The 23568-nt window shown below is 38.8% G+C and overlaps 1 protein-coding gene and 1 long non-coding RNA gene across 2 annotated transcripts; both read left to right on the forward strand.

Annotated features, from left to right (window-relative positions):
• Nucleotides 1-2136: 2136 nt before the first annotated feature.
• On the forward strand, nucleotides 2137-3558 carry LOC149583097 (uncharacterized). The gene has a single exon (XM_089864066.1). It carries the CDS (start codon nucleotides 2137-2139, stop codon nucleotides 3556-3558), a length of 1422 nt encoding a protein of 473 aa, XP_089720192.1.
• Nucleotides 3559-21829: 18271 nt separating this feature from the next.
• Nucleotides 21830-22457, forward strand: LOC149583098 (uncharacterized). The gene is made up of 2 exons (XR_016380571.1): nucleotides 21830-22144; nucleotides 22202-22457. It is a non-coding gene; the product is annotated as an uncharacterized LOC149583098 (long non-coding RNA).
• The last annotated feature ends 1111 nt before the right edge of the window (nucleotides 22458-23568 follow it).

Here is a 23568-nt window from a genome sequence, read left to right on the forward strand (position 1 = left end):
ATATGTAATCGTACAATTAAAGTAAATTTTTACAGTTAAAGATTACGTTGTCAGTCAATACCTTTAAAACTATTGGCGACATCTTGTTCAGTCAATTTTCTGATCTTTCTAGCGCAATGACCGAGTAGCGGATAACATGTAGGCGTAGAGAAAACCGTCTCCAGTGAAATTCGAGACGTTAACAGATGTCTAACATACGTCGCATAAGCTAACACCCTCTTATCTAAATCTGGCCATTACGTCACGACTAAAGAAGTTCACGCCCCTTAACCAATTAACAAAGACCTATTCAATTGGCGACCCCACTCTCGACCAATAAACGAACTCAGAGAAACCCCCCCGGATAAAAACCCGGTGTTCCCCCATTCTAAACTCACGCGAGTATACACGCGCGAGTCTAGCGCGCTAGAAGGCTGGCGGCACACTTAAATGACCTAATTAACTCTCCATATTTCGGTGGGTTCACTACTGATGAGTTGCTCAATCAAGGCTTTGCCGAACTGGTCCCCGAGGGAGATTTATACAAGAGAAAGGGAATACATTACCTGCCACATTTCCCAGTCACTCGAGAAGACAAGACCACCTCAAAGCTGCGGATAGTCCATGATGCTTCTTCACATGAGAAAGGGTTTCCTGCCTTGAATTACTGTCTGCACAATGGACCTAGTCTTGTTCCAGACCTATTGACAATACTCTTACGATTCAGACGACACCGAATTGCCTTGATGAGCGACGTTGAGAAGGCATTTCTACAAATATGCCTAAATACCGAAGAACGAAACTACGTACGTTTCCTGTGGATTAAGAAGCTTCCGAATCAAGACGAGCTCCTGGAACTAATACATCTACGAATGACGAGAGTTCTCTTCGGGGTCGGTTCAAGCCCTTTCCTGCTAGCAGCCACTCTTCAGCACCATTTTAAGAAATTTCTGAAGCAGTATCCGGACATAAGCAAAATGTTGGCCACGCACCTTTACCTCGATGACTTGGTCACAGGAACAGAAACCGTTGAAGAAGCTAAAGAGATCTACAGGGTATCACGAGAGATATTCGCCCATGCCGGAATGAACCTGCGAAAATGGGTTACCAATTGCTATGAGCTAGCGAGTCTGTGGTCTGAGGATCAAGCTACCGTCACCTTGCTAAATCAAGAATCTAATTCCAGTCTGCTAAAGGTCCTGGGTATATCCTGGAATCCAAGGGAAGATGTCCTGACTTTCGATGTTTCCGCTCTGCTTGAATTTCTGAGAGACAGACAAGACACAAAGAGGGGAGTCCTTAAAGCGGCAGCGAGAATCTTTGATCCGATCGGCCTACTCTCTCCTTACCTTATAAGAGTAAAGTGTCTCTTTCAAAAGTTATGGATCAAAGGAATTGCCTGGGACGAGAAATTACCGTCAGATGAACAAGTCATGTGGGACGCCTGGGTGATGGAGCTAAAGCTATTCGAGAGAGTCCGAATTCCAAGATGGTACTATTCAGCTGTACAAGGACGAGTCACGGAAAGAGAGATCCACCTTTTCTCTGATGCTAGCGAGGTGGCCTATGGTGCTATGATTTACCTTCGTTACGAGACAAACGACGGGGAAATAGGAGTCTCCTTGATCTCATCTAAAACCAGAGTCGCACCAATTAAAACTCTTACCATCCCTAGACTGGAGCTGATGGCCGCCTTCATCGGAGCGAGGCTGTTGAAAAGCACTATGGAAGTGTTTGAGGGGATGGTGACGAAATATACATGCTGGACTGACTCGCAGATAACACTGCATTGGATTCAAGGAGTATCAAGGGAGTGGAAACCCTTCGTCGCAAATAGGGTCCGAGACATTCAGGCACTGACAGACCCTCATTCCTGATGTCACGTTGCCGGCAAAGAAAATCCTGCTGATCTGGCGTTGCTGTTCAGTTGAAACCCTAATCAACAGTACGCTTTGGTGGAATGGATTGTCATGGCTTGCGGAAAAGAGAGACCAATGGCCGGATGGGTCACGAACGACTTTCAAGTTAGAAGAAGAATCAATCCTCAAGGAGAAAAGAAGTCTTGTCACCCTCCTTTGTACTACGGCCTCAGAGCCTTTGATTGATGTGAAGAAATGTAGCCGAGTCAGCCGTCTTTACCGGGTCACCGCATGGGTTATGCGCTTCGTCTACAATACAAGAGCTACAGTCAATGATCGCCGCAAAGGATCACTCACTGCGGAAGAACTTCAAGGATCAAAGCTCTATTGGATTCGAGAAACTCAACGTCAAGCGTATCCTGAGGATTTTGAGCGTCTTCAGGAAAGTCAACCATTAGAAAAGACATCAAAGATACTACAGTTCCAACCATTCTTCGAAAATAACGTCATACGCGTAGGAGGACGTCTTCAATTTGCGAACATCACCTACGGATCAAAACACCCCTATCTGTTACCCGCTGAACAATGGCTGTCTGAAATTATCGCCTTGGATGCCCATCAAGAAGTAAAACATTGCGGTCTGGAAAGCACGTTGGTACAATTGCGAGAGGAGTTCTGGATCACTCGAGGACAACAGTTAGTAAAAAGGATCATCAACCGATGCGGGAAGTGTAGACGTTTTCGCACCAAGCCTGGAGTTCAGATAGCTGCACCCCTGCCAGCTGATCGAATATCGGAAACGCCACCGTTTGCAACTACAGGCATTGACTTCGCGGGCCCGTTATTCATAAGAGAAGGAGAGAATCAGAAAAAAGTGTACATCGCGCTATTCACCTGCGGAGCAACCAGAGCAGTACACCTAGAGGTGGTGACGGACCTGAGTACTGAGAAATTCATTCTATCATTTCGACGGTTCGTCGCACGAAGAGGTCTTGTTACCACGGATAATGCAAGAACGTTCAAGAGAGCCGAGCAAGAACTAAAGGAGCTTTATTCCGGCATCGAGAACAACGAGTTTCAAGATTTTTTGGGTCAGAAAAATATTCGTTGGAAGTATATCGTCGAACAAGCGGCCTGGTGGGGAGGCTTTTGGGAAAGAGTCGTGCGATCAGTCAAACAATGCTTAAAGAAGACGCTGGGTCGAAGTAGCCTAAATCACGAGGAGCTGTCCACCAGCTTGACGGAAATAGAAGCAGTGCTCAATTCACGACCGTTAACGTACACCCTCAACGAAGTCGATGAGCCCTTTCCCATTACCCCATCTCAATTCCTCATCGGCCAGCGCCTCACAAGTCTTCCAAGTCAGAACCTTGCAGCTACGCCACCAACCGTTAGCCGAACACAATTAGTCAGACGTTTGCGCTACAGACAGATGATCCTCGATCAATTTTGGAAACGCTGGAACCATTCATACCTGCTAGAGCTCAAATCGGCTCACGCCAGTAAACCAATCCATGGGGTCATAGAGTTCAAGAAAGATGATGTTTTCCTATTATCGGAGCCCAAACTTCCTCGCCAAAGCTGGAAACTAGGACGAATGCAAGAGGTGTTTCCTGGCCGAGATGGGCGCGAACGAGCCGTAGCTGTCCAACTACCAGGAGGAACTATCATACGTCGAGCGGTTCAAATGTTACACCGTTTAGAAGTTTCGGCAGAATGAACAGTGTCCATTGTGGGGAGGATGTTACAACTTCTAAACAACCGCCAAGATAACGAACTGAATAGAATCGAACTAGAATCTAGACTTATGGCTTTCAATTAAAAAACTAATGATTATAAAAAAACTAGATAAGACTCTATATAAACGAGATAACATAGTGTAAAAGCTTAGTTGTAAATAGAGTTTTAGTTTAGAGTATAATGTTTAATCGAGTATCCATAGTTCGCTTTGTCAACCTTTCTAATTAAATTTATGTTAAACGCACGGTTTATAAATTAAGCTGTTTAGGACATGACCAATAAAAGTTTTTAGTAACATATCTTTCGTGAGTCATTTCCTACTGCAACTGTCGAGTCGCAACAAAAGGCGTAACATTGTTAAGTGATTTATAAAATATTACTAAAATAGCTTAACCAAATAGTGGTTTTTATGTTATATTCATCATGAAAATACTTTAAGCCGTTTTAATATAAATGAAGTGTATAACCGCTGCAAACAGGAAGAGACGTCCTCCTAACCAAATCTAACCTAACAGTAATTATTTGGAAAAGGCATATTATTTGAGAAGTCAATGAAGCTAAACATCAATATTTTGGAAAAGGCGAAACATTCTTAAGTGATTTATAAAATATTACTAACCAAGCGTAGCCATGTCAGTAAAAATGTATTTAAAACGCTTTCATTAAAATACGACTACATAGAAATTAAAATACATAGCAATTTTGGGATCGCTGTTATTAATACTTAATCCTTACGATGGTTTTAGAAAATTCACATCTTCACGGTAGACACGGCACGCTCACTTTTCGATGGTCGACTGGAACATTTCATTCCGTCTTCTCCCCATGAAACGGCCAACACGGTTATCTTTTCGGTGCCCCCGAAAAGAGTCTTGTCTACTTCCTTCTCCTTCTTATATGGACACTCCAGTAAATTTCGATCGATAAACATTCCATTCGCCTCATAATTCATTAATTTCCTTTCTCTATTCAATCAGGTGGTGATTTTAATTGCGTCCACTTTGGTCATTCTCTCACTTTTGCTTGTCGCTCACTCCGTCGTAACCAACAAATACAAATCGGTGCCAACCAAGAGAGTGGCCAAGAAAATGGCCCAAGAAACCCTGGAAAACGTTTGGGAGAACGCGTCGCTCTTGTGCGCCGAACGTAAGCGATTAAGCGCACCCCCAAACAGTTGATAACATTTCACTCGCGCGTGAGCCGGTTTAGTATGAGGGATCCAATAACCAAATATTGTGTCTCGATAAAGAAAGATGGCTGGCGCTTTAGTCACTCATGAGATAATTATGTTTCCTACAGCGATTCCATCCGTGTTGCCCAACATTACTTGTCGTCTGCTGGCTTCGTCGTGGCTGATCGGAGTGAGTTTCACTCTGGTTTACTTGGGTTGCTATTTGCGGACGGAGTTCACGACGGAAAGCTACAATCGCTTCGACACCCTCTCGGATTTGATCAAATCGGGAATTTTGGGATCGCTGTTTGCGACAAATAGAGCCGTTTGAATTGTAAATACCAAACCCGCCGTTGGGCTAAATTCATTAAAAACATTGGCGGGATGCGATCTAATGGGAATTCGGTCTAATGGAATTCTGCGCAATGGAAAGGTACCGATTCATCCCATTTATCATGGTGATTCCCTACATAAAATGATATAAGTTCGCCTATTAGACGATTAACTCGTTCGGTGGGATTTCCCTTAGATGTGTAGGGGGTAGTAAACTTGGGATTTATTCTTAAAGATCTGCAAGTTTGCAGCCAAAGTTTCGAAGTAAATTGACCCCTCTAAGAATATCTATAGGAGCTCCTTACCTAGTAATAGTAGACTTAAAGGCTTGAACACAAGTTTAAGCTGTAAAAGTCTTAAGTGGAATCATCTCCTCGAACTTTGTCATATAATCGACGAAGACTATTAAATACTTGTAATGGTGTCTACTTTGAGGGAAAGGCCCCATTATGTCAACGCTAATTTGTTCCCAAGGACTTGTCAATTCGGAGGGTTGCATTAGCCCTGGCTTCTTTCTATTCCTAGCCTTAAACTGTTGGCATAATGTACAACTTCTAACGTAATCCTGAACATCTCTTACTATAGTGGGCCACCAATATCTATAAATTACTTTGCTCAGGGTTTTACCCTTGCCCCCATGAGCAGATAAAGGGTGATCATGCAATAATCGCATGGCTTCTAACCTTAACCGAGGTGGTAAATATATTTTCTCAGGTTGATTTCTATAAGGTCTTCGATACAGAAGATTATTTTTCAGTTCAAATAATTTATGTCTAATCTGGTTTGGTTCTTGTAAGGAATTTAGTATAGGGGAAGCAAAAGGGTCTTCCCTTTGGGATTTTCTTACATCTTCTAATGTAAACACTGAATATAACGATCTAGGACCTGGGGGACGTATCTGACCTTCAACAGAGTCGCTAGAGGAACTATTTCCGGTAGAATTGGAACTTGTACTACTACTAGTTGGATCCTGAATACTAGTAGATGAGGAAGGGGAAGAGCTAAAATTAATGCTAAAGATGTTTATCGGTGCACTTGACAAAGCGTCAGCTACCACATTCTCTACTCCTTTCTTGTGTTTAATATTAAAGTCAAACGTTTGAAGGTACATGGCCCATTTAACTAGACGAGAATTTGGTTCCCTAATATTGAACAGCCATTGCAAAGCTTGATGGCCAGTGAGAACTTCTAAAAAGGGTCTAAATTTTTTAACTGCTCAACAAATAGCTAAACATTCTTTCTCGCTAGTCGAGTATCTAGTTTCGGCATCTTTAAGTCCTGTACTAGCATATGCTATAGGGACTTCTATATCATCCTGAATTTGGGATAGAAGGGCACCTAACCCTGCATCACTAGCATCTGTAGTTAGAATGCACGGGGAATCCCTTCTAAAGGAAGCTAAAGGCGGAGCCTTACATATTTCTTCCTTAATTTTATCGAATGCCATCTGCTGTTCAGAACTCCAATTAAATTTCTGACCTTTTCTTTTAAGCTTATTAATTGGAGCTACTATCTGGGAATAGTGATTAATAAACCGGTTATGCCAACCTGCCATCCCTAAAAATCTTTGCACTTCCTTAATATTTTTAGGAGGAGGGAACTTCTTAATGGCTTCTATCTTAGAAGGGTCAATATGCACTCCTTGTTCATTAAATATGTGACCGAATATGGTAGCTTCTTTCTGAGCGAACCGACATTTCTTTAACTGAAGGGTGAGACCCGCTTCCTTTAATCTATTTAGGACGTACTCCAAACACGTTAAGTGCTGATCCCAATCCTCACTAAGCGAGATCACGTCGTCTAAATAGTCAATTAATTTGAAATAATCGGCGTCTCTAAAAATTTCGTCAATTAATCGCTGGAAAGAGCTAGGGGCGTTACACAGCCCAAAAGGGAGTACATTGAACTCGTACTTTCCCATATGAGTCACGAAACCAGTTTTTTCTCTACTCTTAGGGTGCATTTCCACCTGCCAATACCCTGATTTAAGGTCAAGGGTTGTTATAAATTTAGGTCTTCCAACCCTAGCTAACATGTCCTCTATATTAGGCAAAGGATAAGGGTCCTTAATGGTAACCTGATTGAGTTTTCTGTAATCAATACAAAACCTATAGGGTTTACCCCAATTTGTTTGATCAACTAAAACTACGGGCGAAGGCCAAGGAGATAAAGATGGTCTGATTATCCCGTCATCTAACATTTCCCTGACATGTTTTTCTATTATTTTCCTTTTCTGGTCATTAACACGATAAGGCTGAGATTTTATGGGCGGACTATTTCCCGTATGAATCTCATGGAAGACTTGTCCTGTTCTTCCTATTTTATCCGAAAACAATTCAGGGAATTTCAATAAAAGGGATTCTATTTGGTGACGTTGTTCATCAGAAATAGGGGCTGCGGAAACAGCGTCCCTAATGTTATCTACAATCTCCTTATCTATATGATCCTTTTCAGATGGAGTTGAAAAAGGGATCCTTAAGTTACCCACTTGACATTGTGAAGATTCGAAATCTAGCTTGACCCTGTTTTCTTCAAGGAAATCTTGGCCCAATATAAAGTCACTATTGAGGGAAGGAACTATGTAATATTTAAATTTAAATTGTTTCTCACTTTTGTTAGACTTAAGATAGACTTAAGAGTAAACTCTAGTTCGTGAGAACCTTTTGTAAATGTATATCGGCCATCGCCCCAAACTACGCAATCTAATTGTTCATCTTCGGGTAATTCTGAAGAGTTTCTATATTTACAAATCTTCAGCCACTGATCTAAACTGACAAAAGAGGCATCGACCCCACTATCTAACTTAGCGTGAACTGTCGCGTGTTCAAAAGTAACGGGAATGGTAACTCTTTTATAAACTGAACCTTTCCTGACGGAATCAATCCTCAGGGGAAACGCGACACGCTTTTTGTTAGGGGAATTTACTGGGCACCGGGAGAGGGACCACGTGTGACCTCTCCCGTCTGGGCTTCCCCCGACTTGCTAATCTTTTTTCTTGACAGTCGGGTGCTAGATGACCTGGTTTTTGGCATTTAAAGCATGTTATACCACGTGTAGATGGGTAGGGCAAGGCTAATTGACGACCAGGAGATCTTGATCTCTGACTATTATATCTATTATACGATCTTTAACTATTTGAAGTGTTTTGAGCTCTAGCTTTCGATCTAGAGTCTAAAGGTTGTAAGGGATATTCCCATTGAGGAGAAGTAGGATGATTAAAAGGGCTTTGACAATGCCCGGTGGAACACTGACTAAGGGCGGAGCCCCTGTTAGCTGGGCAAGAGGACTCAGCTGTAACCTTAGGTTTAGGGGATGATCTCCTCTTTTCCCTGTTTTTGGCATTCTTTTTCCTAACTTCAATATCCTTTTCAATTGTTTTACAGGAATTCCTTAATTGTTCCATTGTAGTACATTCCAAGAAAAGGAGAGGAGTTCTTAATTCATCCTTTAAATTGCTCTTAATAATAGGAACTAAATCCTTTTCGGAAAGAGGATTGTTCATACCTAAATTTAACTTCATAACCTCCCCGAAAAAAATCCTCTACCGACTCCTTATCTTTCTGACTCCTATGGGAAATCTCTATTTTAAGCTTAGAGTCAGCTTCTGAGTCTCTAAACTGAGCCTTAAAGTGCCTTTTAAATGTTTTCCAAGCTAAATGAGGATGGGCAGGGTTTGCATTACAAATATCGTCATACTGACGGATTAAATCCCTGTACCAATACAAGCCATGCCCTCTTAATAGGAGAGGCAATGCCGCTAACCTGTCTTCATTTGATGGCTTGTGAAATTTGGCATATTCCTCAAAAGCAGCTAAAAACTCTGAGGCGTTATCGCTAGAAGATCCCATAAAGGCTAACCTTTCCGGCGGTTCAATAGGGACTTTCCCCGTCTAAGGAATAGTACTCCTATTTACTAATGAGGGTAGATCCCTAACTAATTTATCCAAACTAGTAGCTATGGCTTTATTTATTGCTACATTTTGGGCTACGGCACTAGCCTGTGTGGTAGAATTATCTGCCAAAGTTTGGAGTAAAGTTAATATAAAGGATCTTAATTCCTCGCCGGTAGTGTCTGGTCCTAATTGAGGGATTTTTCGAGACGGAGACATTTGAGTTCCGGTTGTTTTAATTCTAGGATTAGGTAAGGTGTTTGTAAAACTAACTTTAGGCTTAACACTTTTGGACGCTGATTTAGGAGGGACAAGAGAATCTATCCCAGTTTGAGGAGGGAAATTCGAGGGAGTTGAATGTTCTTATGAGGGAATAGTTGATAGGGAGAAAATCCCAATGCGAAGAATCCTGTAAAATCCTCCAAAGGATCATCTGTTTCTGGCGGTGCTAGCGTGTCGCCATCGTCCCCCGCAGAGGCAAACAGATCTTCCTTTGATTAATCTTTCCCTTTATGTAAAGTAGAATCATCCTCCTCATCCTCAGATGTTCAAGGTGACCTCCATTGTTGTTTGTTATCCGAGTAAGCCATTATTTATTTTAATGTTAATTTACAATAATCAAAATAGTTTAACAAGTTCAGTTTATACAAAATAAATAAGTAATTTATCTTAATTCAATACATTAATTATAACGATACTTTTATCTTTAATTTATTATTTAAATTAGTCATGATTAATCTAGATTTAATTCAATTATATTTAATCATTAACCAACGTGGAAGCCAAGGCTTAACTCCACGTGGGGGGCGGATATACCGACAATGATAAACAGTTTTTTCTACGGGACTGACCGAGGCTTAAGGCCTTGTCTTATCTAGTTGAGTCCCTGTTCGGGCGCCATTTATGTTACCCTCAATCTAATAATTTAACTAAGGGAGAATCTCCCGAGGGCCATAAAAATGAATAAAGACAACTTACTTTAATAATCCAAAAATAGAAGAATATCTTCTGAACTTTATTGATGTAATCAATTAACTAAGGGATAAGGATCCCGCAAACTACTACGTTCATACAAAACTCCGTCTTTGGAGAGGTTAAATCAAAAAGGAGAGAACTGCTCTCGACCGAAGCCAACAGTAAAATGATTAACCAAAACCAAATTATCCTAGATCACATGTGTGGGAGGGGGAGTGTCGCCAACAGTAAAACTAGTTATATCTTGCAAAAATATCGCAGTAAGTAAACGGGGAGGAGGAGTATGTAGCATGGAGGCATAACACCCTGCCAGATCCAAGGAGTAGAAACTCCAGGACTCTGGCAGCCATGCTACATCATTCACTACCATTTGCTGTAGGTTTTTCAGAATGAACCCAGATCAATTCGATGCTAAACTTAACATGGTTAGGTATAGAATCAAAAAGAAAAATACCCGGTATAGAAAAGCCATTTCTGCAGAAGAACGTCTTGCACTTACGATGCGGTACTCTTTTAATTAAAAATGTGACTTTCAGAACATGTTACATATAGTATCTGTATCTTCCTTGCCAGTGGTGATGTGCAAATTAGTCTTTCGTTCGGTTTTAGACTGGGGAGTACAGATGGCAAAGTGCCATGGCAAGATGCTTACGTTTTGAGATCCTAAAATCCGTTATTTATACGAATAGGTTTTGAATATGTTAAAATCATTATATGTGAAATAAATTACATTTTTTTTTAAAATTTCACACGCCAAAAATAAAGAAAAGGAATCGCGTGTTATAAAATGGCTGGAATGTTTTTAATTGTGGTTCTCCTCATCCTCTGCTTCTTTGTAAAATATTATTTCAATTTGAAACCTAACGTTTCTTTGCCTCTTGGTGGGCAGGCTGCGAAACCGTTCCGCTACACCAGTAAAATAAAGTTCAACTTCATCTTTTGGAAGTGGCGGTTTTGGAGTAGTAGCAGGAGCAAGTTTCGATATATTTTCCTTTGCGAGTAAGACCAGAGATGGAAATTCAGATTCCATTTTTCTTTTCCGACTTGCCGAAGACAAACGATGTATTTTATCATCATATAAATTTTGTATTTTATCATCATCCAGCTTCTGTTTTTTATCATCATCCACCTTTTGATTTTCATCATCATCCACCTTTTCTATAAATTCGTTTAAGATCGAAGATCTGAAAACCAGATTTTTATTAAAAGTTAAAAAAAAAACCTTTGAAAAAGAATAACATATTCTTGAAAAATATCACGAATATTGCTTGGTGATTCAGGGTTTATATCCTTTACATTATTAGTATTGGATTTTAGTAGCTTATCTGCTATGTCACCGTCACCGTGTTGTTTAGTAACCAGAAGTTCAGAACAGTGTAATCGAGGGAACAGTTTGAAGTTGATCTTTGTTGAAATTTAAGTCATTAAATAGTTCAACTGAACAAAAAATGGTGCAATAAAATGTCTTAAGAAATTAAGTTTTTAAGTACTCTCTGCAATATAAGGAACGACCCAAGACACTTTCCATAAGTGTATAATGTTTCCATTTAGGAGCTTTTGATGCATCAACCCCAGCTCCACTCCTACATTTAATGTCTTTCTCTCTTTTGAGCCTCATAAAGGTGTCTCTCAACCCTTTCCATTTCATTTGTGCCTCTTTTCCTGAAAAGGAATAGTTTTTGATTTAGATTCGTTAGCAAAGATGTCAATTAGTAACTTGCTTGTTAGTTCAAAAAGATTGGCTAATATATCCCATCGGTTTTCTCTCTTCCCTGTATTTTTATATTCGGCATCAAAAGGATTGTATAAAAATGGATGTTTTCGTATTTCATCCACAAACTGTTCATTGTCAATTTTTTGTCCTTTCTAAAAGACTTTTTGATACATCCATATTTATATAATAATAATATAGTCAATTTTAGGTAGCGTACGTATTTCACTCTTAAAAACTTAAATTAGAACTTGCCTAAACTCACCTTTTCGTTATTTCACAACAAGTGGCAATAAGCAAATGCTTAAAATTGGCGCGACGCGCGCTAAGCTCGAATCCTGGGAATCTGAGACCAAGGATTGCTGAGACAGACACTCCCCCTTTTCAGGTCCATCAAGTTGGCCCCTCCATCCACCCGCAGGAGGAAATTAATGTCTGCAATTTATTGCACTCTTCATGTGCTGCAGTGCGCCACCATTTTTTGCACATGCGCCACTATATTTTAGACATAAGTTCAAAAGAAATTGGGAGGGGGGCAAGTTAACGAACAGCCCTTCCACCCAAAGGTAGGAGAAAGATAATGTATGCAAACGATTGCGCTCTTCGTGCGCTGCAGTGCGCCACCATTTGTTCTACTTGCGCCAGTACGGTTTAAACACAAGTTCAAAAAGAAGATGGGGGGCTCAGCTAAAGAGCAGCCCCTCCACCCATCGGTAGAAAAAAGATGCAAAAGATTGCGGTCTTCATGCGTTACAATGCGCCACTAATTATTCTCTTTGCGCCACTATATTTTAGAAAATACATAAGGGACAGGTTTTTGAGCTTCCTCCACATAGTTTGCTAGAAAATCAATAAAAAGTAGGTTAAAAAACTTATTGAAGGTAAAGCAAAATGTATTTTTTTGGGTTTTTTATTTTCACCGGTCTGCAATTCCTAATTTCAGTGTTAAACGTAAAACATCAATGTTCTGTCGTTGACTAATGAATTTGAGTGGATTAGCGGGAATTCTTTGAACGGGCTTCTAAAGCGCTAGCAGTGGCGTGATCGAGTGGGCTGTGGATCAAGAGTCCAGCCACGGCCCACTTGGATTCTCACTAAAGCTCGCCTTACCTTATTACATTTTCCTCGAATTTACATATCTAACTCACCAGTTGGACTGCGAAACTAGCATGGTTATAAAATTACGAGAATTACCAAAGTCTATAAAGGTAAATGATGCCATCTACCTTTTACGCGCTGTTATCGGTTTTGAAGGATTTAACAAGCCAGACGCTATCGGTCATTACGTATGCTATGGCTTAAGGTAAAATGATAGATGGGAAGTTTATGATGACACCAAAGGTAAAAAAGGGAAATGCACAGAAAATAAATGGATTATTGCACATGCAGTTCATAATACTGTTTAAGTTTTTAATAAGTAAAAAGTGATATTTCTTTGTATGTATTTTCCCTAAAAAATAAAGTATACATAAATAAATGGGGCTTGTAAGATTTGTTTTTATCTAAAGTTTAGTGGCGCAATTGGAATAAATGGTGGCGCTGTGCAGCGCATGAACAGCACAATCGTTTGCATACATTATCTTCCTTCTACCAATGGGTGGGGGCTGCTCGTTAACTCCCCCATCTTCTTTTTCATCTAGTGTCAAAACCGTAGTGGCGAAAGTAGAACAAATGGTGGCGCACTGCAGCGCATGAAGAGCGCAATCGTTTGCATACATTACCTTCCTTCCACCTTTGGGTGGTGGGGCTGTTCGTTAATTTGCCCCCCCCCCAATTTATTTTCAACTTGTGTGTAAACTATAGTGGCGCAAGTAAAAGAAATGATGGCGCACTGCAGCGCACGAAGAGCGCAATCGTTTGCATACATTACCTTCCTTCCATCTTTGGGTGGTGGGGCTGTTCGTTAATTTGCCCCCCCCCCAATTTATTTTTCAACTTGTGTGTAAACTATAGTGGCGTAAGTAAAATAAATGATGGCGCACTGCAGCGCACGAAGAGTGCAATCGTTTGCATACATTACCTTCTTCCCACCTTTGGGTGGTGGGGCTGTTCGTTAATTTGCCCCCCCCCCAATTTATTTTCCAACTTGTGTGCAAACTATAGTGGCGCAAGTAAAATAAATGGTGGCGCACTACAGCGCAAGAAGAGCGCAATCGTTTGCCTACATTACCTTCCTCCTATCTTTGTGCGGAGGGGCCAACTTAATGGACCACCCCTTTCTCACTACCTGAACCTGATTGGCTGAAACCGTTTTTCGCTGAGCGTTTAGCGAAAAAAATAGAACAGTCGCTTTAGAACTCTTCGGGGCGATTTGGACGGCGATTAGGATAAAATTCGCCCATTTTCTTCGAGGGTATCAACTCGCGTGGCGAAAATTGCGTTTTTTCGCTAAGTGAGAACCAGACTTAAGACTGTAAGACTGAAGTTCGGCTACAATCTAAATCGAAACCTTATGTATTGTGAAGTTTGACAATAGAATCATTTGGCACATTGGTAAACGAAGAGCTTTCTTTAAAGGTTTTTAGTGACAGTTCTTCGAAGCTCAAACTGTATTCAAGTGTTGCGTGCTACCAAGAAAAACCAATTTCTCAGTATAAGAGACGAAAGCTTTGCAAAAAAAAAAGGTTTTTCGGAAAGATGTCAATTTCAGCCTAGGTAGTTAAATAGTAAACACTCTAATTTACCAATGTGAGGATTTCTTTGGTGCCTGTATGTCTCTTGGTGTCAAGCTATTCCTGATATTCCAGCAGCAAGTGGACCTCCTAGATAATATTTCCTATTTAAAAAGAGGTTATGTTTCAATCATTATAGGTGTTCTTTAATTGGTGGGCAGAGAGAATTTATAATAGGGAGTGGAAACTGAGGAATATTATGTAGCTCAAAAAAACGTGATCAACAAAACCGACCAGGTCTGTATCCGGTATACATTTTGGTGGCTCCTCCCTCTAGGGTGAGTCTAGAATGTAACTGGAGGGTCTCCAGGGGAGATGGAAAATAGGACTGTTCACGAGCGAGCCGAGTTCAAGCCAAGCCGACACTTAGTCACTGAAATAGTGCTTTCCTTTTAGTCTTTCTTCTCTCCACAAATGGCGTTCCGTTGCATTTTTAAATGAAATAAAGCGTGGGAAAATTGGCTTCCTCTCTTGTCTAGCCTTTGGCCTTGAGCATATAACGATTTCTTCACATTTTACCGAGCGGGTTTTACTGAACCACTACATTCCTAAACATGGGATACCATTTCTAGACGCTCTCAAATCTTACGTTCTTAGTAGGAATTTCATTTAAACATTTATATGTTAACCCAGCCAGATATTTCAGGCCAGATGAAATAGATTTCGCAAGTACGCATTCACCCCTCCGTTTTTTCGGTACGCCTTTTAAGTACGGTATGATGTGGCTACTATAGAGCATTGACGCTTAACCTAAGCCCCGCCTCCATTGCTACGGCAACGAAGTAGCGTCCCCGACTGGCGGTTTGGTTTGAATTATTGGAGGACAAGCACATTTTAGCAGACGACAGAATGCCATAAAAACATGTTATAGTTCGGTCTAGTCTCTCATTTATTTTAGTTTATTTTCCGATTTTTAATGGCTTCAAACGTTAGTGAGTATTTTAAAGAGTTATCTAAAACAAATAAAGATGTTGCCGTACGCTATTGTGAAAAAATTAAGGTTATCAATGACTTAGACCCTTATTTAATTAACTTCAAAGAAACTGGTGTAGAACTTAGGTTTTGGCTAGAAATTTCCTATCCAGATACTTTCACATATCTGATCCACATGAAAAGTTCCTACACTATAGAAGAATTAAAGGCATATAAAAGCCTAGAATCATATAAATTCTACACATCTGGTTTTGTTCGTCAGCTGATAGTAAAACATGTCAACAACCACTTAGTCTTCTTGCGAAAAGTAATTTGTTTTTTGGGTGGCTACAATAGCCATACACCATGATTAAAATACACACTAACAAAACCGTGGATTATATCCGATGAACATGGTACTGTCACTGTACGTGTGTTGCTGGGTTAGGCGAAGTCTGTTCCCATGTTGGATCCATTCTCTTTTTTATTGAATATGCGGTAGGGCAACGAGAAGGTCCCATGACATGCACTGAGCTACTATGCCAGTGGAAAGCACCTAGCGAGACAGAGGTTAAATATGCTAGAGTGCGGGAGATAGATCTTTCATCATCTAAAATATAATGCCTAGCTTTGGAAAGCGTACAAACCCCAAGAGAAGTAAAGAAAAGGTTATCCCAGTTCCATCTGCTGTGGAGAAGAAAGAGATCTATGCTCAGCTATGTACTCTAAATCCCAAACCAGTTGTATTAGCCTCCATACTATCGTATTCGGACCATTTTATACCAAAACCATAACCAACTAATTGTTTAAAAATCTCTTTTTCTGATGACCACATGAAGCTTTGTTACAAAGATCTTCTTGAACTAAGTAAGAAGAACCACTATCAGCAATACCGAAGATGAAGCCATTGAAATTGAGAAGAACAAGAGAAATCAGGCAAAATCTAAACTAAGGTTTGAATTCCGTGCTGGAAGACTAACTGTTTCTAAATTCAAAGTAGTCTGCAATACAAAATCAGCTCTGTCTAGTCCCAGTCTTGTTAAATCAATTTGTTATCCTGAGAAGTACAAATTCAAAACTAAAGCAACGGAATGGGGATGTAGCCATGAAAATGTAGCTTTAAAAGCATATGAGAAGAAACTACAACGCAATCATAAGTCATGCAACCTTAAAATTACTCGTGTGGGTTTCATGATTAACTCCAAATACCCTTATTTGGGTGCTTCTCCGGATGCCCTAGTCAGTTGCGAATGTGATAAAAAAAAGGTTGTGTTGAAATTTCCTTATTGCGTGAAGGGAGGATCCGTTGCTGATCTCACAATTAAAAAAAATTGCCTAGTCCAAACGGGAGGAGCGTTAGTCCTTGTTAAGCAACATGCTTATTATTACCAGTGCCAAGCACATATTTTCATTTGTGTTAAAGCTCTCTGTGATTTTGTTGTTTGGGCCGAAGAAGGGGAAATATTTGTGCAAAGAATTGAGCCTGATAAAAATTTCTGGGAAACAAATTTATTCAAAACCACTCAGTTTTTCCAAGCTGCTGTCATGGTGGCACTTTTAGGAAGATATTTTATAAATAGTAATCGAAGTGGCTAGCCATGCACAGAATCCAAAAAAGTGGAGCATTTGCGATGGGAAAGTTAGTGACGACGAGTGAATGATATTCTGCGAAGCCACTGACTGTAAAATTTTTTGGTACCATACCAAATGCCTCAAAATTAAGAGAATTCCAAAAGGATCCTAAAAATGTAAAACTTGTCGCGTGAAGTGAACATATGTTCATGAAGTTCCTATTTTAAAAGAATCTTTGACATATTTTTATTACTTAAATTTTAATAAGGTTAACCAAATTTTGAAAAAAGGTGACCTAATTTGAAATAAAGTTACAATTTCAAAATAAATATATAAATCTATTCTTTAATTATTGCTGGACATACATACAATACACAGCAAACTTGGCAATCTTGTCGATAGTAGCTACTTTTTTCATCATCATCCTGATCATTTTGCATTTCTGACGGAACTGGTCCTTCAAGGACTTTTGTCTTACACATCCAATAACCCTTTCCACATGAATCCTTATACTAGCTATTTTTCGCGTATCTTCGATTTCCCTTTTTTGATTGCGGGTAACTTAACTTCAGCACAGTGAAACCAAAATGAATCCGCTATATTATATCCCCTATCCGCTAGTATCATATCACCGGAAATAAGTTTATCTAATAACCCAAGTTTTCAGTAATCTGTTTATCAGATATTCTGCCACCCCAAGATTCAGAAAGGAAAGAAACTGAACACTGCGGTGTAATGCCGAATAAAAATTTTACGGTGTGGTGATGTTTATATTGATACCAAAGCTGACCTCTGGCTAATAAGTTAGATGGTTTTTCAGTAGACACTTCAAAGAAGTCTATAATTACAGTTACTTTTTTATCAAAGACTTCTTTCAACAAACTTGGCATTGTTTTACGCAAATCATCTCTAGAAGGCCAAGCTACTAAGTGGTCGAGTCGAGAAAAAAAGTTGTCTAGGCTTGAATAAAACATGCGAGATGCTGTTTTATTTGAAACATTAAACCTATAACCTAAATCTAAGAAGTCTACGTTTAGCCTTAGTTTCATCAAAAACATTATCATCTTCTGAACCTTTGTCAGTGTGGAAAATATTAGTTTTCTAAAAGGTATGAAGGGCTCAACAATTTTATATACAACCATTAAAGCTTCGAATGAAACCAAACCCGTATAATATTTAACTTTAGCATCATCTTTAAAACTTTTGGGAAAAACAGAGACCAAATTTAATTTGCTTTGTAATTTTTCTAACTCAATATGAGCTTCAATTAAGTCTTGTTTTCAGGTTCGTGTCACCTAATGTTCAATGCATTAAAGCCTTCATGACATGTATTTCTATCGGCGTTAGTATAGCGTTAAATAATAATAAATAGTTAACTGAATTCCGGTACAGGGATGGTTTATAGAAGGAAAACTTCTAAATATCCACAATAATACCTACTACACGGGGGATAGAATTGCGTTATTCCCCACAGATCTGAGCGCCATCGTTTGAAATGATTCGAAGTTTAGGTCAGTTGTCTTCCCCCTTAAATAAGATAGATAAAGCAATGAAGTAAAGTTTTTGGAATTTCTGTGTACTGCGAACGCGGTCCGGAAATTGCGAACACGTTTGCTCCGATTGGCCAACTGCGAACGCGGTGACAGACACACAGAAACAAACACACACACCCCCACACCCACACCCACTTGCTCAGCCAGCCGTCGTCTGCAACGGCTTCGGGTGAAACCGTTGCAATATTACGAACAAAATTGGTCTCACCTAGACCATAAAAATTATACTTAGCGTGAAAAATTAATATTTAAATCAAAGTAGAAAATTCAGTTAAGCAAAGGCTTAGGGCAATGCCGTCGCCAATGAAATACTCCTGGTCTCCTGTCAAAGCCGAAAGGCGAAAGCTCGCGCAGCTAAAATTCCAGCTATTAGTAAAACAATATATTTCGAACAAAAATGGTCTCACTTAGATAACAAAAATTATACTTAGCTTGAAAAATTAATATTTAAATCAATGTAGAAAATTCAGTCAAAGCAAAGGCTTAGAGCATTGCCGTCGTCAGTACTCAGTCGGCAAGAAAATAGGAGCTTTCCGCGTACATAATATAAGACTCCCGTCTCCCGGTGAAGCTGACGCGCCCCTAATAGCGCGCGGACTTCTTCACAGCTTCAATCTCCCCTTAGTTTGTTCTCAGTATCATCTCATACGAGGTTACAAACCCGCACGTCGCGAGCATCGCTCGGCATTCGAGTAATACGCTTCCCATTCTACACCCTCAGAAAGACTTTATTACAGAGTGGCTTTCCCCTCGTCAACGAGAAGCGAACGACGTCCGAGGGATCAGGCACTGGCGTAATCCCCCCGGTATTACCTCTTTGGAGGTTTTTATGTCGTAAATTCGGGCGATATGCCTACAATCCGATCTTATATTGAAATAAAAACTGCGAAAAGTAGTCCCGAGTGTATTTCCGTGTTATACGGCGTAATACGCTTCCCATCTTACACCCTCAGAAAGACTTTATTACAGAATGGCTTCTCTATCGTCAAATTTCCGTATGGAGTAAGATTTTTGTAAACGCCATCTAGATGTCGTGTGCAAAAATAAAAAACGCTAAAATCGTATCACGTGATCTCAACTTGACACAAACTACCACATCAAAGTTGCGCACGATCCGGGACTGGAATTACTCATTTGCTCTCCAAGTTGAAACAGACACAGACGTTGGTCTTTCGTGACGCAGCAACGAAAACAAAGACAAAGGAAAGCAGTGTACTTTTTTAACTGGTGAGTTAACTATCGGAAGACCTTAGCATAAACCTCCCTTATACATTAAAGACAATATTAAGTCTTATCTAAGGGAGATACTACTAAATACCTAAAATTCGGAGATGGTCCTATACAAACCTCTAATTTCTAAATTTACCCTATAAATATCTTTATTTTTATATGTTGGTTAAAAACCCCGAGGCATATACTTTCTGTAAAAATTTGAAATTTATAAAACTAACATAAGTTTGAACTTATAAATTGATCATTTTTGGACCTCTAAATATCCTATAATTTTGGATTTTTAGACCCATAATATCAATCATATATTTTTTGGCATTAAGCGCCACATAAAATTGGTAAAGGGCGGCTATGACTGTTAAAGTTTTATCTTAATAGAGATATCTCAGTTGAGGTAAAACGTCACGGGCTTGGATTTGGCTTAGGTTCTATGAACAAATAGCACGAGTGACGACTAAGAGTGACGTCACACTGATCCTTCTGACAGCACCCTATAATTGAAATCAGCGTCTGACTTTCTATTACAGTACCCTTTCGCTTTTCCGATATATTGAAGAATAGCTGCACTTTTCGATTTAAGTATTTTTTATGGTGCTATGATTATTCGGATAATCTAACAGTTGTAATTTTAAATAAACAGGTAAATTTCGAGGAATGTGCCTTTGTGCCCGGTATGGACAAGTTTATTAAACGTTCCACAAGATGCTCGGAATAATTGAAACAAAAAGAGGCAATCTATTTCCAGACTGAGACGGTGCTGTGCGGGGTACTAACTACTCTTAATGAGACGACTAATTTACAAGATATGGTAATGATTTACAATTATTTTTATTTTATAATTTAAGAAATTAGAGAGATTTAGCATACGCATAACCCATACGCGTACATGTGTAGGGCATATATTGGTGGTCACTACTTTCTTTCATGTGGGATTTTACATTATTCATTAACTAAACATGACGAAACATGTGGAATCGTTTTTATATAAATAATTTTAACAATTTGTGACGTCACCTTCTAAAAATAGAGGACAGGATTTTTCTGTGGATTAATCGCGGACGTGATCGTACTGAGTTTAAGCATTAAGAGAGATTAAATGTGGAATTCATAAACGACAGACGCAACGCTATTTAGTAGAGGCAAAGGCAGGGCGTCGTGCGCAAAAAGCACACGTTTGCGCACGACGCCCTGCTATCGCCTGTACTAAATTGCGTTGCGTCTGACGTTTATGAATTACACCATAAGAAAATGATTAAAATACGCGAACGCATTAGTAGTAGGGACTATACAGATTCGCAGAGATCCAAGATGGCCGCCAGACCCTCATCCACCAGACTCAAACCAAACTTTTCAGACAAGTCTGGACTAGCCAGAGCTCCTGCCTGTTAGTTTCAACCCCCCATGACATCATCTTCTTAACTTAAACCAAAACTAAAAGCTATATTCAACCTCGACGTCACCTTTTAACCAGGCCAAACCAGCTTTCTGTAGGCCTAAAGTTAATAAAAAAACACCCAGATTTTAAGACATCAAATATTTACTTTTTATAAGAGGTACAGATATGCGTAATAAATAAATACAAAATATATATTACAAAATAGTCAACAACCAGCAGAGATAAACAAACATGTTTTAAAGAGTTCATTTTTCACCTTGACCCCGTATCGTTATTTGACTCGGAAGGGTGATCAGTAGGGGGACGTCGTGGTTTATTTTCCAATTGTTTCCTGCTTCGGCGCTCAATTTCGTAAAGAGTTAACAAAACGTTGACTATTAACCCGTAAACAAAAAAGAAAATGAGGCACAGCATATTGAGCGGGTTACAATAGCAAATGATATTTAAATAGCTAGTATGTGATATATGTAACATAGTAGCGAGGTAAGCGGCAGTTCTAATTGGTTCCTACTTGTCTTATTAGGCGGAGCGTAAGGAAAGAGATAATTTCATTGGATAGGTTAATTAAGACGGGGTTAAAAAATAAGCCTATTATTATAAGTCTGAAAAGAATAACAGATTTACAAATAAAAATTTTAATAACATACAATATATACAATAATATATAAAACAAAAATATTGATATAAAAAAAACCACCACCATTTAAAAAAAAAGATAAAACACCGGTCGAGCCGAACCTCCCATTGCCGCGTGACGTAGGGGTCAGAGTCTAAAAACAACATTAAAAAATGTGTTACACGTTGAACCCTAAATTAAAAATTAACAAGTCGGGAAAACCAAAATATTACCTCTCCGTGTCGAGAAGATTATATAAACTTAAGTAACCAATGAAAACGTCGACCTTTTTGCCCTCATCTTTTCCCGCGCTTTGCGCTTCCGCATTTCATCCTTACTCTCAACATTATCTTCCTCCATTTTACATACAAAAATCGAACACTCACAAAAAGAAGCGGCAAAAACCTGCTGGCTCTTTACAACCACTTAATTTGACTTAATATCCAACTTCCAAACACAAATATTTACTGGTAGATAAATTGACAACCTACAAGCAAAGAAAAATTCTCAAGAATGGCTCCCGCAAATTTAAAAGGTCTATTTTCAACTAGGTTTTTTTTAAATTTTTGGTCTAACTGTTATCTACACCTAGATGGTTTTCAGTGAAACAAACAAGGAGCATAAACACAATAATGGAAGCTTCAGTTTTATTTAAAACATGTAAAACAATTATCATCTCTGCAAATAGCTTACACATGTCTTTTTTACCAATGCCTAACCGTTTGGATTTTTCTAAAGCAATCTCAGCACCAAAAAATATTTTTTGATACAAAATAAATGTTTTATATTCTTATTAAGAATAAAACAAGAGGATAAAAAAGATCTGTCCTCTCGTAATTTTTTAAGCTTTTATCAAGATTACTCTATACAACAGTAACAAGGAGTATAAACCCATTAGTGGAAGCAGTATTTTTTTTTCGAAACAATCTCGCTTATGTTTATCCTCTCTAGGCTTCGCTAAATACGTATTTCTCTTACGTAAAATATTAATAGACAGGCAAGGATTCATACCATTAAAGAAGGAGAGCAATATTATCCATATTTTCATTTCATATACAGAGAAAAGAAATTATTATGTTTCCGAGAGGAGCTTCCCATTTTTGTTGTTGTTTTGAAAAACATATCGCAATGCACGGGCCTTAATAGATATAGGAGGCAATGAAGGAAATATATCGCATGCACGGGCCTTGGTAGATGTAGGAGGCAATGATAATCTCTCTCTTTGCACGAGAGGTTTATCTTTAATATTTAAATAAATATAATTATTTTTAATTATTTTAATCTTCAATAATTAACATTAATAATAGTTAAATCGTTTAAAATAAAGTTATACCTATTATCATCTCAAACTTATTATTTAGGATTATTCTATATACAGATGTAGTATAGCTTACGCAATGTATAAACAGCCATTTCAAATAACAATATTAAAATAAATCTTTGGAATATCAAAATGAAACAGAGCTTTAAAGCTACAAAAGTACTAAATGCATCATAATTACGAAAAATACTTCCACATATTCACTTTATATTATGGAAAAAGGGAATATTAAGGTTCTGTATGATTTCTTAACACATCAACACAAGGCTAACTGCTAACGCGACGCACTAGTGTAACAATGGACGGACACACACAGACAAAAACATAGACTGCTTTTTAAATCTTTCCGTATTAATTTTGAGTTGAGAAACAAGATTATCTTTAATATTTAAATAAATATAATTATTTTTAATTATTTTAATCTTCAATTATTAACATTAATAATAGTTAAATCGTTTAAAATAAAGTTATACCTATTATCTTCTCAAACTTTTCTAATATTGACGTTTAAAGTGAAGGGTACCCCTCTTGCCCGCTTTTTTCAAATTTGGGGTATATATACGATTCGTTTCCATTATAATAGTAAGGAAAAAGCGCAATTGCGAAAACCTTTGGTGGAGATCCCACCTTAGGGAGGC

The sequence above is a fragment of the Phalangium opilio genome, unplaced genomic scaffold, assembly GCF_054372755.1.
Source record: "Phalangium opilio isolate 3A_F unplaced genomic scaffold, DU_Popi_V2 ptg001628l_1, whole genome shotgun sequence".
Lineage (NCBI taxonomy): Eukaryota > Metazoa > Arthropoda > Arachnida > Opiliones > Phalangiidae > Phalangium > Phalangium opilio.